At 42.9% G+C, this 14,140-nt stretch overlaps 1 protein-coding gene across 1 annotated transcript in view; it reads right to left on the bottom strand.

Moving 5' to 3' along the window:
- The window catches only part of LOC146026207 (L-selectin-like), a 237,071-nt gene that overhangs the window by 89,793 nt on the left and 133,138 nt on the right, over positions 1 to 14,140 (bottom strand). Inside the window, exon 7 of the mRNA XM_083156666.1 lies at positions 5,039 to 5,224. Within this exon, the coding sequence (XP_083012792.1) occupies positions 5,039 to 5,224 (186 nt within the window). The remainder of the gene's footprint in view (positions 1 to 5,038; positions 5,225 to 14,140) is intronic.

Here is a 14,140-nt window from a genome sequence, read left to right as displayed (position 1 = left end):
GTCATCATTTTGGTGCTCCTACCCGCAATATTTTAAATATAAACAGTGCACACATTTGGTGCTCAGCCCAAACAGGGGTGTGTTCTTGCTGGGAAGGGGCATGGTCACACAATAGTACCCCCAATTCAAATTATGCCACACAGTAGTGCAACTTTATTCACATTATATAATGCGATGGTGTCCCTTATTCACGTTACATCTCACAGTAGTACCACTTTTACCTTATATACATTTCTCCTCACATTATTCACATTATACCCTTAGAAAAAAATCCTGAGAAAATATTGTATTTTAAGCACCTTCATGGCCACACTGCAACCCAGCACAAAGCAGGGTGTGCTGGGCAGAGGAGAAGAGCTGCAGCTGCTGCTGTCACTTAAGGGGAGGGGGCCCTTCCATCAGACTTTGGCCTGGGTAATTTGTACCCCCTACCCCTTTCTCTCTGTACCCCTGATAATACCACACAGTAATGCCCCTTACACATGACACACATTATTAATGTCCTTATAAACATAATGCCCCTTACACATTATGCCAACCTTTATTAATGCCCTTCATACACACAATGACACACATAATGCCCCTTACACATATGTTGCACATTATTAATACCCTTATACACATGACACACATAATACCCCTTATACATATGTTGCACATTATTAATACCCTTATACACATGACACACATAATGTTTGTTACACATACTGTATGTCGCACATTATTAATGCATTTATACATGACACACATAATGCCCCTTACAGATATTGCGAACACTATTGCACAACCAGCCCACCCGCAGACAGCACTCGCCACTGTGACCTCTACCTCTGCTTGGATACAGATGTTTCCTCATACATCTTGACTCAATAAGCCATGCAGCTCCTGGCCAGTTCTGCTAACGTTGGGTGCCTTTTTTGCTGAAAATGTATCTTATTTGCATTGTTATAACCAGCACACACAAGGAGCTTCCGATGATTAAAATGCTATGCGGCATGCCTATATTCTGTGTGCGACTGTGGCTGTACCTGCATACGGAATGCTATCTTACAGTGATTTCTATGAATACACTATTTCATATGCAGATTCAGCCTCACTCACACACAGAATATAGGCATGTTGCATATCATTTTAATCAGCAGAAGCTGCTGATGCCCCTAGGCATTCCAAATGCCCTAGGCAATTGCCTAGTTTGCCTATGCCTAAGGCCGGCTCTGTTCTGATGGACTAATTTATTGAATCTACTTGGAGAGTGTTCATTTTCCCTGCAGCAAGTTGCTGGGATACTTGGACTATTTATGAGGCTATATGGTTCACATATATACCTCTTGATGAACACCCCAGCTTTTGTAATTGGATGGTGAGAGTGCGGTCTACCTGGACATATATATATATATATATATATATATATATATATACATATATATTTATAGTAGAGTTTAGATGATCGGCACTCCAGATAAAGTGATGTAATGCCGCGGTGCCTTCCAAGTGACAATATAACATAGAACACCCACCGTGTCTCCCCGCAGGGTGGTGAGATTTTGAGGCGGCACTCCACGGACTTGTGACAATAAATTTTTAGTGGTACATCAAATGGAAGGACAACGTTTCAAGACCACTTGGGGTCTTTTCATCAGGTCCAAAAAAGCAGAATAAGAGGTGTACAGACAATAATCAAACAGTCTTACCATTAGTGAAGATATATATAGCTGCATGTGTAGTCAGCGTCTAACTCACGCTTGGCGTGGACACCCCGCACTTCCGGGTTGTTCCGTCAGGTCTGGCAAGCCCCATGGGGGAGTGGTGACACCATGTCACTGTGTCCTCCCGTCAGAGCGATGAGCCGGGTGAAAATCAATCTAGTGCAAAAAATAAACAAAAGCGTGCTGTCAGTGTCAAAATGAGAACAAACTGTGTGTGTGCGCTGAGCTAACTGAACATGTGTAGATGTTGGAGGCGCCTATGTGTTGCGGGTAATTAGTGCAAAGATGCCGGTATTTAAACCGGACTGTGTTTTGGCGAGTGACAGAGGGTGAATAAAAATGAACCCAATACATGTGCGTGACATAAAGTGAATACTGATAAATCATTTAAAAGCGATATGAATAAAGTGAAAAGAAGTAAAGTGAAAAGAAGTAAATGAATATATCATATTACAGTGTTGAGATGCCGTAGGGATTTTTTGGGGACATAATGCAGCAAAATGCCGCCTATGTGTATGTTTGTACTAACTTTAATTAAGACTATTTCGATTTAGTTATATTGATGCGCTAAAGTGTTAGGTTGCTGAAGTTTAGTTAGAAATTCGTGGCCCGTGGATACGATTATAGATCTTTAATTGGTCAAAAAAGAGATCTTGCAGATACCCCGATCTGACTTATTGAAGAATGTGCAACGCAAAGGTATCGATCATAAAATCCCTTTTGTTACCACATACACCCCAAGATGCGCACAGTTAACCCCAATCACAAGGCAACTGTCGCCCATGGTGACATCAGACCCGGAGCTACCATGTTTCAAAAATAAAGTACTTATGCCAGCCTACAAACGCGGGTGCAGCATATGGGACATTTTAGTAAAAAACAATTTAACCCCCTCCAGAGACACCTTCTTAACAGTTAAGAAATGAGGAAGTGTAAAATGCCCTACCTGCACCACATGCAGTTTTCTGGAACCTGGCACTTGCATAAAAAATCCACGCATGGGATATCGACACCAGATTCGACACACTCTGACGTGTACTACTACATACATTATCTACGTGATAATATGTCCATGCGGTTTAATGTATGTAGGCCAAACTGCTAGAGACCTAAGAACCAGGATGGCACTACACAGATCTGCAATCCGGGCCGCATTGGAGAACAAAGACACCAAAGGGATGGATCAGCCGGTGGCCCAGCATTTCAAGACTATGGGACATTCCTTAACCAGTCTACGATGTAAAATCATCAATCACATCCCCAACTTAATACGGGGTGGGGATCGCCAGAAAAAACTGTCTCAGTGTGAATCCAAATGGATTCACACTCTGAACACCATTGCCCCGAATGGACTAAATGAAAAGTTCACTTGGAACATTTTTCTATAATATAATGTATTACCCTGAGCTTTCTATTCTGCTTTAATGTGTGATAATGTATAATTATGACTTATATGCATCCATTGGAACAGGACATTCCAAAATTATATAGACATATCGCATATAGCATACCAGCAATACACAGTAACACTAGCAGTGCAAAGACTAAGACGGGACAACATATGTGCCCTTGTCTTTGTGTGAGTAATGAACCATTCCTTTAGGGATATATGGACATATACGCAATTAGCCAATTTCTAACTAAACTTCAGCAAGCTAACACTTTAGCGCGTCAATATAACTAAATCAAAATAGTCTTAATTAAAGTTAGTACAAACATACACATAGGCGGCATTTTGCTGCATTATGTCCCCACAACATCCCTACGGCATCTCAACACTGTAATATGATATATTCATTTACTTATTTTCACTTTATTCATATCGCTTTTAAATGATTTATCAGTATTCACTTTATGTCACGCACATGTATTGGGTTCATTTTTATTCACCCTCTGTCACTCGCCAAAACACAGTCCGGTTTAAATACCGGCATCTTTGCACTAATTACCCGCAACACATAGGCGACTCCAACATCTACACATGTTCAGTTAGCTCAGCGCACACACACAGTTTGTTCTCATTTTGACACTGACAGTACGCTTTTGTTTATTTTTTGCACTAGATTGATTTTCACCCGGCTCATCGCTCTGACGGGAGGAGACAGTGACGTGGTGTCACCACTCCCCCATGGGGCGTGTCAGACCTGATGGAACAACCCGGAAGTGCGGGGTGTCCACGCCAAGCGTGAGTTAGACGCTGACTACACATGCAGCTATGGTAAGACTGTTTGATTATTGTCTGTACACCTCTTAGTCTGCTTTTTTGGACCTGATGAAAAGACCCCAAGTGGTCATGAAACGTTGTCCTTCCATTTGATGTACCACTAAAAATTTATTGTCAAAAGTCCGTGGAGTGCCGCCTCTTAGGGCGGTATTCAATGAGAATACCTGCGAGGTGCAGCGAATCCTTTTTTGGATTCGCTGCACATTCGCCACGTTCCGGAGCCGGCGGGCTCCGGTATTCAACGAGTCAGGGGCAGCGAGCCCCTGACTGGCGAATATGAGCTCCTGCGGCGATTGCCACAGGGAGCCTCAGGACGGTGCCAGGCAGAGAGATGGTAGTCTCTCTGCCTAGCCCAGACCTTTGTGGGGGGTTAGGTGTGCTCCCCGGGTGCCAGGCAGCACAGGCTGCCCCCCCCGGGGGTGCCAGCAGGCGAGCGTATATTCACTACACAGGATCGTAATGATCGTGCAGTGAATATATGAATATGTAATGAGCGGCTCCGCTCTGGCGCCACCTGCTGGATGCTGTGTAAAAAAAAAATAAAAAAAAAATATTATTTTTAAAATTAAATATATAATCATGTGCTTACAGCACATGAATAAAAATAGCATGCCCCTCCTCAGAATAAAATTCCTGATTGTTTGACACCAAATGTAAAAAACAAAACACTTTATTTTAAAAGTTCACATTCCACTTCACCATAAAAAGATAGCGATTGCTACTCGGTGAATCATGGCGAAAAAAACCTTCAAATGTATTCGCCATGTGGTCATTGAATAGGGTGATTCACCGTTTTTGACAGAAATTCGCCAAACAGCACAAATTCGCCATAAAAACCTGGCGAATCAGGCTCATTGAATACCGCCCACAATCTCACCACCCTGCGGGGAGACACGGTGGGTGTTCTATGTTATATATATTTATATATAGTAATCCAAAATCTATTTCTGGCACCGGGGGCATGTTGTTACGTTTGGCATAGAGTGCCGGCAGACTTTGGATTGCTATATATATATATATATATATATATATATATATATATATATATATATATATACATATATACAAATTTACAATTTTTAAAAGTTCTGTGCATTAATTTCAGTACCTGAACAATGTGGAGTGTTGCTGCTCCATCTCCCAGATGATACACATTGGATTGTATCACTCCCGTAAAGAAGAAATCCTTCCAAGCATCCAAAATGGCAGACGGATTGAAAACTGAAGTTTCCCCACACATGAGAACAGTTCATGTACCCCTGATGCTGAGATGATAAATGTGGACATCGTACAACTGTAGTTGGATAAAATAAAGATATACAGTATTAGATGTAATATTTTGGTGTAGTTAAAATATTATCAAGTATGTCTTGGAAGCATTAAGGTGCCCATACAGAGTGAGATTTTTCCCGTGCATTTTGTACTTAATCGGATCGCACACGATCAAATCGTATGCGATTTGGTTGCAATACGATCCAAGTACAGTAGAAAAAGTATGTGCAGCACATACTTTTTGTACTGTGCGATGACATGCCCATGGGAGCCTGCATCGCATCGCACGGTGCAATCGTGTTCACTTGTACTTGTGACTGTTCACTTGTAATCCTTTTAAATCTTTTAGCATAATTTATTTAATACCATCGACCATGGATTTCTGATTGTGTGCCTGAATAATTTCTGTGTGTTGGATGGCAAAGGCCTTAGCTGGTTCAAATCTTCACAAATCATCTGGTCAGAGAGTGTTTATTTTGTTCTGCTAGAGTATGCAGTACTCATCCTCACCAATACAACTGCCATGTGGTGTCCCATAGGCTTCTATACTATAGCCAATCTTTTTGCAGTACAGGTGAAACTCAAATAATTTGAATGCCATGCAAAAGTTCATTTATTTCAGTAATTCAACCTAAAATGTGAAAACTTATATATTATTTAGAACCATTACATGCAAAGTGAGATATTGCAAGCCTTTATTTGCTATAATTATGATGAATATGGCTTACAGTTTATGAAAACTCCACATCCAAAATCTCAGAAAACTTGAATATTGTAAAAAGGTTCAATACTGTAGACTCAAAATGTCACACTCTAATCAGCTAAATAATCCAAAACACCTGCAAAGGGTTCCTGAGCCTTTAAATAATCTCTCAGTATGGTTCAGTAGAATTCACAATCATGGGGAAGACTGCTGACCTGAAAACCATCATTGACACTCTCCACAAGGAGGAAAGCCTCACACAAGGGAGGTTATTCTGGTTGGTGCGTAAATTTCCAAATTCTTTCGGAGCAGGCCGCACGCCACGCTGTGCGGACATTGTAAGAAGAAACGCCCACAGGTCCTCCGCATTCGGACGGACTCGCTCTCTAAGAAGAGGGCGTGTTTACGGACGACATCCAAAGCTTGTGTGTGCGGTGGACACACACATATTCTGCACGGTCTTACAGCATCTGAACGGACTGGATGCTGGCCGTACCCACCGATGCAGTGTATTTCCGCAAAACTCACGACTATTATCTGAACTCATAAATCTGTCACATGACACACTTATGAAATTAGGCAACCTGTGTTTTGTAATGGTCCATTTAGGCTGCAATGGTTCCAATTGAAGCAATGACAAGAGTGTAATTAATGAGTAATGAGTAGAGGAGTGGATTGTATTGTGTTCAACTGACATTGGTTCAGGTGCGGCCGTACTAATTGGGCGATCCAAATGCCTAGCGCATGACCGAGTGGTGTCCGCAAAGCAATACTTGCTTATGGAGACCGCATATTTCCTGCCTTTTGGTTCGTTTGCAGTTGGTGTTCTATCCGAATGCACACCTACCAGAATTAGTGCACTCCCTCGTGTACGCCCATGTTTACACCCAGTTTAGCCCACTTTGAAACTACGCCCCTGTGTACTTCCGAATGACGCCCATATTACGCCCATATTTTCCGAGTGAATGTGGTGCACATTTCTGTACGGTATTAGTGAGAACGAGTACGGAGACCGTGCATGGCACATGCGCATACCATTGCCTATGCATGCGCAGATGGCTAAAAAACGCCATCCGAAAGAATTCGGAAATTTACGCATCGACCAGAATAAGGCCCAATGAGTGGAAAGGAAAAGCATGAAAGAAAAAGGTGCACAAGCAGCAGGGATGATCTCAACCTGAAGAGGATTGTCAGGAAAAAGCCATTCAAAAGTGTGGGGGAGCTTCATAAGGAGTGGACTGAGGCTGAGCCACCACACACAGACGGATCCTGGACATGGGCTTCAAATGTCGTATTCCTCTTGTCAAGTCAATTCTGACCAACAAACAACATCAGAAGCATCTTACCTGAGCTAAAGCAGAAAATATCTGGTCTGTTGCTCAGTGGTCCAAAGTCCTCTTTTCTGATGAGAGCAAATTTCCCAAGGTCCCAGAGTCTGGAGGAAGAATGGAGAGGCACACAATACAAGATGCTTGAAGTCCAGTGTGGTTTCCACAGTCTGTTTTGATATGGGAAGCCATGTCATCTGCTGATGTTGGTCCACTGTGCTTTTATTAAATCCAGCGTCAAAGTAGCCATCTACCAGGACATTTTAGAGCACTTCATGCTTCCTTCAGCAGACAAGCAGATGCTGACATAATTTTCCAGCAGGACTTGGCACCTGCTCACACTGCCGAAACCAGGTTCAATGAACATGGAATTACTGTGCTGGATTGGCCAGTAAACTCGCCTGACCTGAATCCCATAGGGAATCTATGGGGCATTGGCAAGAGAAAGATGAGAGACATGAGACCAAACAATGCAGAAGAGCTGAAGGCCGCAATTGAAGCATCCTGGTCCTCCATAACACCTCAGTAGTGCCACAGGCTGATAGCATCTATGCCACACTGCATTGAGGCAGTAATTCATGCAAAAGGGGCACAATCCATGTACTGAGTAGTAATACATGATTAGAATTTTTAGAGGGCCAACATTTCATTATTTAAATTCTTTTTTATTGATTTCATGTAAATTTTCTGAGATTTTGGAATGGGGATTTCATAACCTGTAAACTGTAATCATTAAAATTATAACAAATAAAGACTTGAAATATCTCACTTTGCATGTATTGAGTCTACATAATTTCTTCGCTTCACCTTTAAGTCGAATTACTGAAATAAATGAACTTTTGCACAATATTCAAATTTTTCGAGTTTCACCTGTATACATGCTACCACAGGGTGAAATAATCATATGGACCAGTCCTAGTTCCTATGGGGGAAATGGACATAGGGGACCCCCATATTTTTGAAACTAGCATCAAGCTCCACTAGCCAGGAAGGGAATGCCACAGCAGGAGGCCACATTTTTAATACTCCCTGCACCCATAGCATTAACACCCCCCACCCCCATCTTACATTTTTCCAAAAGAAGCATATGGGCTCCACTTGCCACTGCTGTGACACATATATTTTATAACTCCAGAAAGATAATGGAGAACAAAAATATGGAGGCTCCAATAATGAAAGAACAAGAACCACTTCCTCCTAGTGCTGAAGCTGCTGCCACTAGTCATGACATAGAACATTAAATGCAATCAACGTCGTCTGCCAAGGCCGATGCCCATTGTCTTCATAGAAGGCATGTAAATTCCAAAATTGCAAAGTTCCACAGCAACAGCAGCAGCAGCATCTCTGAAATGCCAGCTCCTTCCAAGGCAGGCTACGCTGTGTATCACCAGTTTCAGAAAGATGCACAATGCCAAAAACCTCTTAGAGAAACTGAGGGAAATCATCTTGCAGTGGCTTACCCCACTTAGACTGTGATGGGGATTTGTGGTGTCGGACAACGCCAGTAACATTGTGCGGGCATTACATATGGGCAATTTCCAACATGTGCCATGTTTTGCCCACACAATAAATTTGGTGGTGCAGCATTTCCAAAAAAGTACCACACCATACTAGTTTTTACTAGAGAAATAGGCTTTTTTATAGGCTGATTTTAATGGAACCCTGCGCTAATCTAGATATTGCACCATATACTGAAATCACAAGTGCCAGACAAGGACTAAAAATTATGTATATAAATATAAATGTATTTAAATCATAAATGATACTGAGATAGATGGCCATTTTAATTACAACATAATAACAACCAATAAATGTAATATACCGTACACATATAAAAATTAGTAATAAGCAATTATAATTAAATTCAAACTGATATTAATAACTTAAAATTAACTGGGTAATTAGACCTGGATTTGGCGCACTTTAATTAATGTTCAGATTGCAATGCACACTACATTTTAGTACAGTCTGTTCTCCAAAAGGTACATAAATGAAAGTTCCTTGGCTTCCCAATTATCTAATATAATTCGGTACTTGTGTATTATCACGGCGCCCACTACATTATTTGCGTAGTGGGCTATTCAGGGTAGTGAAATCGCTTTGCATCGCATGGCATGTCATTATTGCATGCGATGTGATGCAATGCGATTTTCCTATGTAATGTATTCACTGCTCTGTCAGTGAATACATTACATAAATCGGGTGCGATAAAAAAATCGCATCCCATCGCATCGCATCGCATGCCATTATTGTATGGCATGCGATGCAATGAGATATTGGTTCTGATTGGACATATAATAATGTCACTGAATGTGCTATACAATTAAATTACATATAATGTCATTTTTAAAGGCCACCCCCCGCCCACTATCCACATCATCTAGAAGCGTGCCGAGCGCAGCGAGCCCCGCGTGCACGCAGGGGGGGTTTCTGAGTACCCAGAAACCCCCCAGGAGTCTAAGGGCACTAGGCTGAAAGCTGAGGGTCCCCTCTTTCCATGGGTACAAGAATTTTAAAAATCGGCCCTTGGGAACCGGAGATATCTGACTTCAAAACAGTGTTCCCCATCCAAGAATGTTAATTGCTATTCCCAGTCAGATATTTCAGATTCTGTCTGACTTAGAGTTTTTCTGAGGGTATATTCCAAAAGCTGGGGCTCTCTCCCTTTGATGGACACTAGTAGCTTGTCTCTACTTTTCCCAGAACCAGAGATATTAGCCTTCCAGGAGCTAGTTACTACTCCAGCTACACACACCTGGTATGTAGTTTTATATACTCATTGGCAGATTGCTCTGCCTCCTGAATTCTGATCCCCTAGTCCCCAATACCATTTGATAGGTGGGATTCTCTAGTTTTTAATTCCATTAAAATCTAAGAAATCTATTTCTGGGAACTGGAGATATCTGCAGTCAAGCAAGCTGTCCTCCCACCAGAAAATTATGAATAATAAGCCCACTCCACTATTCACCCCTCCTCTGCATATTAAACATCCTCTACCACCCTGGAAGTTATGTATCAGGGCCCCTTCATTCAGCCCAATGCCCCCTTCTACCACCATCTGTGCAGTAAAGGGGTAATTAGTGGAAATTACTGATTCAGGCCCTACATGCTGAGCGGTTGATATAATACCCCCTACCACCTGTGGGACATCAAAGCTTCTGCTCATAGCACCCCCTACCGCTGGAGGATCGGTATGGGCCCCAATACATTGCTATGCCCAGGGGTCTACACTGCTGTTATGTATGTATATATATATAATAGACGATGGGTAGATAACCGGCACTCTCAGGACTTGTAAAATGAAGGCAGCAGACACGGAGGTCTTCAGCAACGTTTCGGTTTATTATAACCGTTATCAAGCTCACAAGAACAGTAACACAGTGCATACATATATAGACTTACCAACACCACAGTGCAGGGCGCCCGCACCCCTCCGTCAGCCCGGATCACATGACGTCACCCTCATGGGACGCGCACCAGCCGGTGCGTCCGGACCTCCGTTGGGGTTGCTAGGCGACCTATAGTCAACAATAAAAAAGTGCATAAGTGAATAAATGATTAAAAACCAAGAGTTCCCAAAATATAAAACAGTGTCACAAGTGTGACAACGAGCCCAATGTGTCAATACACAATCCTTGGGTATACATAGCTGAATGCAAATAACATCAATACAGCAAAACAATAAAGTGTGAAGAACAGCAATGGAAAAACACAGCTGGGTATAGTCTGAAACCCATATATACTGTGCAAAGAGGAATCACGAGCGGGGGGGAATTTACAGGAAGCAATGCAGACTGCAAGATTCGTTGAGGCCAAGAGGGTGTACAGTATTTAATCTGTAGATCCACCTAGCTTCCCTTTGAAGAAGTAAGAGATCACGGTCCCCACCTCTGAGACTTAGGGGTATCTGATCAATGATCTTGTACCTTAGTGTCGCTAGGCTATGTTTCTGTTCCCGAAAGTGGCGAGGAACGGGTTGTTCATTGGGGTGTCCTTCCCTCTAGGGAGGCTCTGATGCTGGAACGGTGTCCCGCCATTCTGGTCTTAAACTGGCATGTCGTTTTACCTACGTAAAGTAGGCTGCAGGGACATCTGATGATGTAGACCACATGTGTCGACGTGCATGTCAACACATGCTTAATCATAATGGTTTCGCCAGAATGGGGATGTTTAAAGGAGTCACCCGTCTCAAGGAAACCACAAGTGGTGCAGTTAATACATTTATAGCAACCTGGTTTGCGTTGCAAGAAACCAGGTGTTACAGTCATGCTGAATTTAGAAATATCATTGTGCACCAAGTAGTCCTTGAGATTGCGGTTCCTCTTGTAACTGGGTAATAGTTTGTGGCGAGCGAAACATTTAAGATCAGTGTCACTAGTTACCATGGGCCAAAGTTGTTTGGCAGCTTTGGTAATAGCTTGTGAGGAGCTGTTGAAAGATTGAACAAACGGGATACTGTCATGCAGGGCCGTCTTCTCTCTGACAGCTAGGGTGTCTTTTCTGGGGGTATTAAGGGCTTTTTGTTTGGCACTCAACAAATCGGGCAGTCTGTATCCCCTGCAAACAAATTTGTCAATCATCTCATTAATTTCCTTTTCTGCATCCCTCGGGTCATCGCAGATTCTGCGTGCCCTGAGAAATTGCGAGAAGGGTAGGCCTCTCTTAGTGGACTCTGGGTGGGCGCTAGTGCAGTGCAACAGGGTGTTGCGATCTGTCGGTTTTTTGTACAGATTGGTGGAGATCCTGTTATCACACAGCGTAATTTGGACATCGAGATAGTGAATGGAGCTGTCGCTGATGTCATGGGTGAACTTAATCGTGGTATCTAAATTGTTTATATAGGTAATGTGGTTTATAAGATCTTCTTTGGTGCCTGACCAGATCAACAAGAGGTCATCAATGTACCGTGTGAACAAGATAATTTTGTCAGAGATGGTTTTATCGTTAAAGAAGAATTCTTTTTCCATTTTGAACATATATCCATTGGCAAACGCAGGGGCTACGCAGGATCCCATCGCGCAGCCCCTGCGTTGCAGATACCATTTTTTGTCAAACAGGAAATAATTCCTTGTCAGAGTCAGCGTGAGCAAATTCATAAACAAAAGAAAAAAGAAGGTGGTGGAGCGCTTAAAAAATCACACTTAGATCAACTGAGTATCACATAAATTTGTAGAAAATATTTAATATGCAATATTGTGCACAATAAAAAACACTACTAAAACAACAATGATAAAATTACTGCGGACCCTGGAATAGTGGAACTTCCACTTGTTCCTATATATGCTCCTTATAATTAAGTATAGACATATTACCCCTTGGATGTATTCCGTTTGATGGTATCGGAGTGTCCAAGATTTACTGCTGAAGTCCCTTTAAGTTTGCCTGGAGATGTTAGACAGTACGCCTTTTTGAGATGCCAGGTGGGTCTCCAAGAATTGAGCAGATGGTGGTATCCCCCTAAATTGTAATCCGTTTTAGATGGTAACAGGGTGTCCAATAGTACTGCTGAAGTCCCTTACAATTTGCCTGGAGGTGTTACGCAGGTGAATCTGAAGATTACCAGGTGGGTCTCCAAAATTTGGGCAGATGATGGTGTCCCTGGAAATAGGAGTCCAATTTGGTGGTTTGGAATAGTGGGGGTCCAATGGGGTGGCAGGAGCTGGTTCAAGTGGAATAATAAGCAGCAGAGTCCAGAGTCCAACAGTGGGTAAAACCAACGCGTTTCGTTGTTTTCCAACAACTTTTTCAAGGTCCCTCTCAGACTACCACCGTGCCGGCCTTATTCCCCGGGGCTTCAGAGTCCGAAATACCCCTACTATAGGGAAGTACAATCCAGACTTCTGCAGACGCTGGGCTGCAATTCTCAATAAGTGCAGCCTAGACCTGATGCTGTTAGTCATCTCCGAGGCAAGGAAGGAACTGACAGAAGTAAAAGAGAAAATCAGCACCTTCGAACGTGCACATCTACCTGGCCTTCAAAGTGACCCTGACACGAAGTGGCAAGACAAACTTACAACACAGATTGAGACCTATAAGAAAGACTTAATCAAATTCAAGAGGAACAAACTTGAAATTGTACAGCGTGACTACCAGGAACAAAAAGTATATTCCTGGATCAATAACAGTTCTAGCAACAGGCAGCGTACCGACCGCAGACGACCACCCAGACGCAGGAATCGCTGGGGTGATACCGACTACTCCAGTGGGGGAGCATCCTCACAAAGTGAAAGGGAAGACCAGCCCAAGCAGAGGCTCCCTTTAGGGGTGAAAACCCGGGCGCAGAGGATCGAGTCCGGGGACGTCCTGCCAGAAGAGGTGGCCAGTGGCTCAGGAACCACAAGAAGGAGACGAGGGTACAACAAGAGCAGGTGATCTTCAACCTCTCCAGCCGGGAATTATCGCCCGAAGAGATGACAATCCTAAGTAAAGGTTTATCCTTCGTCCCCTCACCTGGTTTCGATGACTTCCAGTGGAAAATAGAATCATATAAATTCCACCGCAAACTCAGACTTAAAGAATTCTTTTCAAAAAAAACGGAGACACTACCAATTACTGAGACTAACCCCGATGTGATGCTTTTCCGTCCCCGCTCGACATTTGATCCAACTACTAACAGCCAAGCACTTAAATCATACAATAGAGCTCTGGATCACCTGGCACTAACAGAAGGACATCGCCCCACCAACAAGGTACCTAATATGTCCAAAAAAGAATTCCAATGCCTAAGGGACCTGGGAAAGGATACATCTATAACCATACGCCCCGCGGACAAAGGAGGGGGCATTGTGATCCAGGACATAGATGATTATCGGAACGAACTCCTGCGACAATTGTCGGATGAAGATGTGTATCTCCTGTTACCCAACGATCCTACGGCATTATACAACCTTGAACTCCGGGAAGTCCT

This window comes from Crinia signifera, chromosome 8 (genome assembly GCF_055691185.1).
Source record: "Crinia signifera chromosome 8, ASM5569118v1, whole genome shotgun sequence".
In the NCBI taxonomy this organism is placed as follows: domain Eukaryota; kingdom Metazoa; phylum Chordata; class Amphibia; order Anura; family Myobatrachidae; genus Crinia; species Crinia signifera.
The sequence above is the reverse complement of the archived record's forward strand: the minus strand, read 5'-3'. Positions and strand labels throughout refer to the sequence as shown.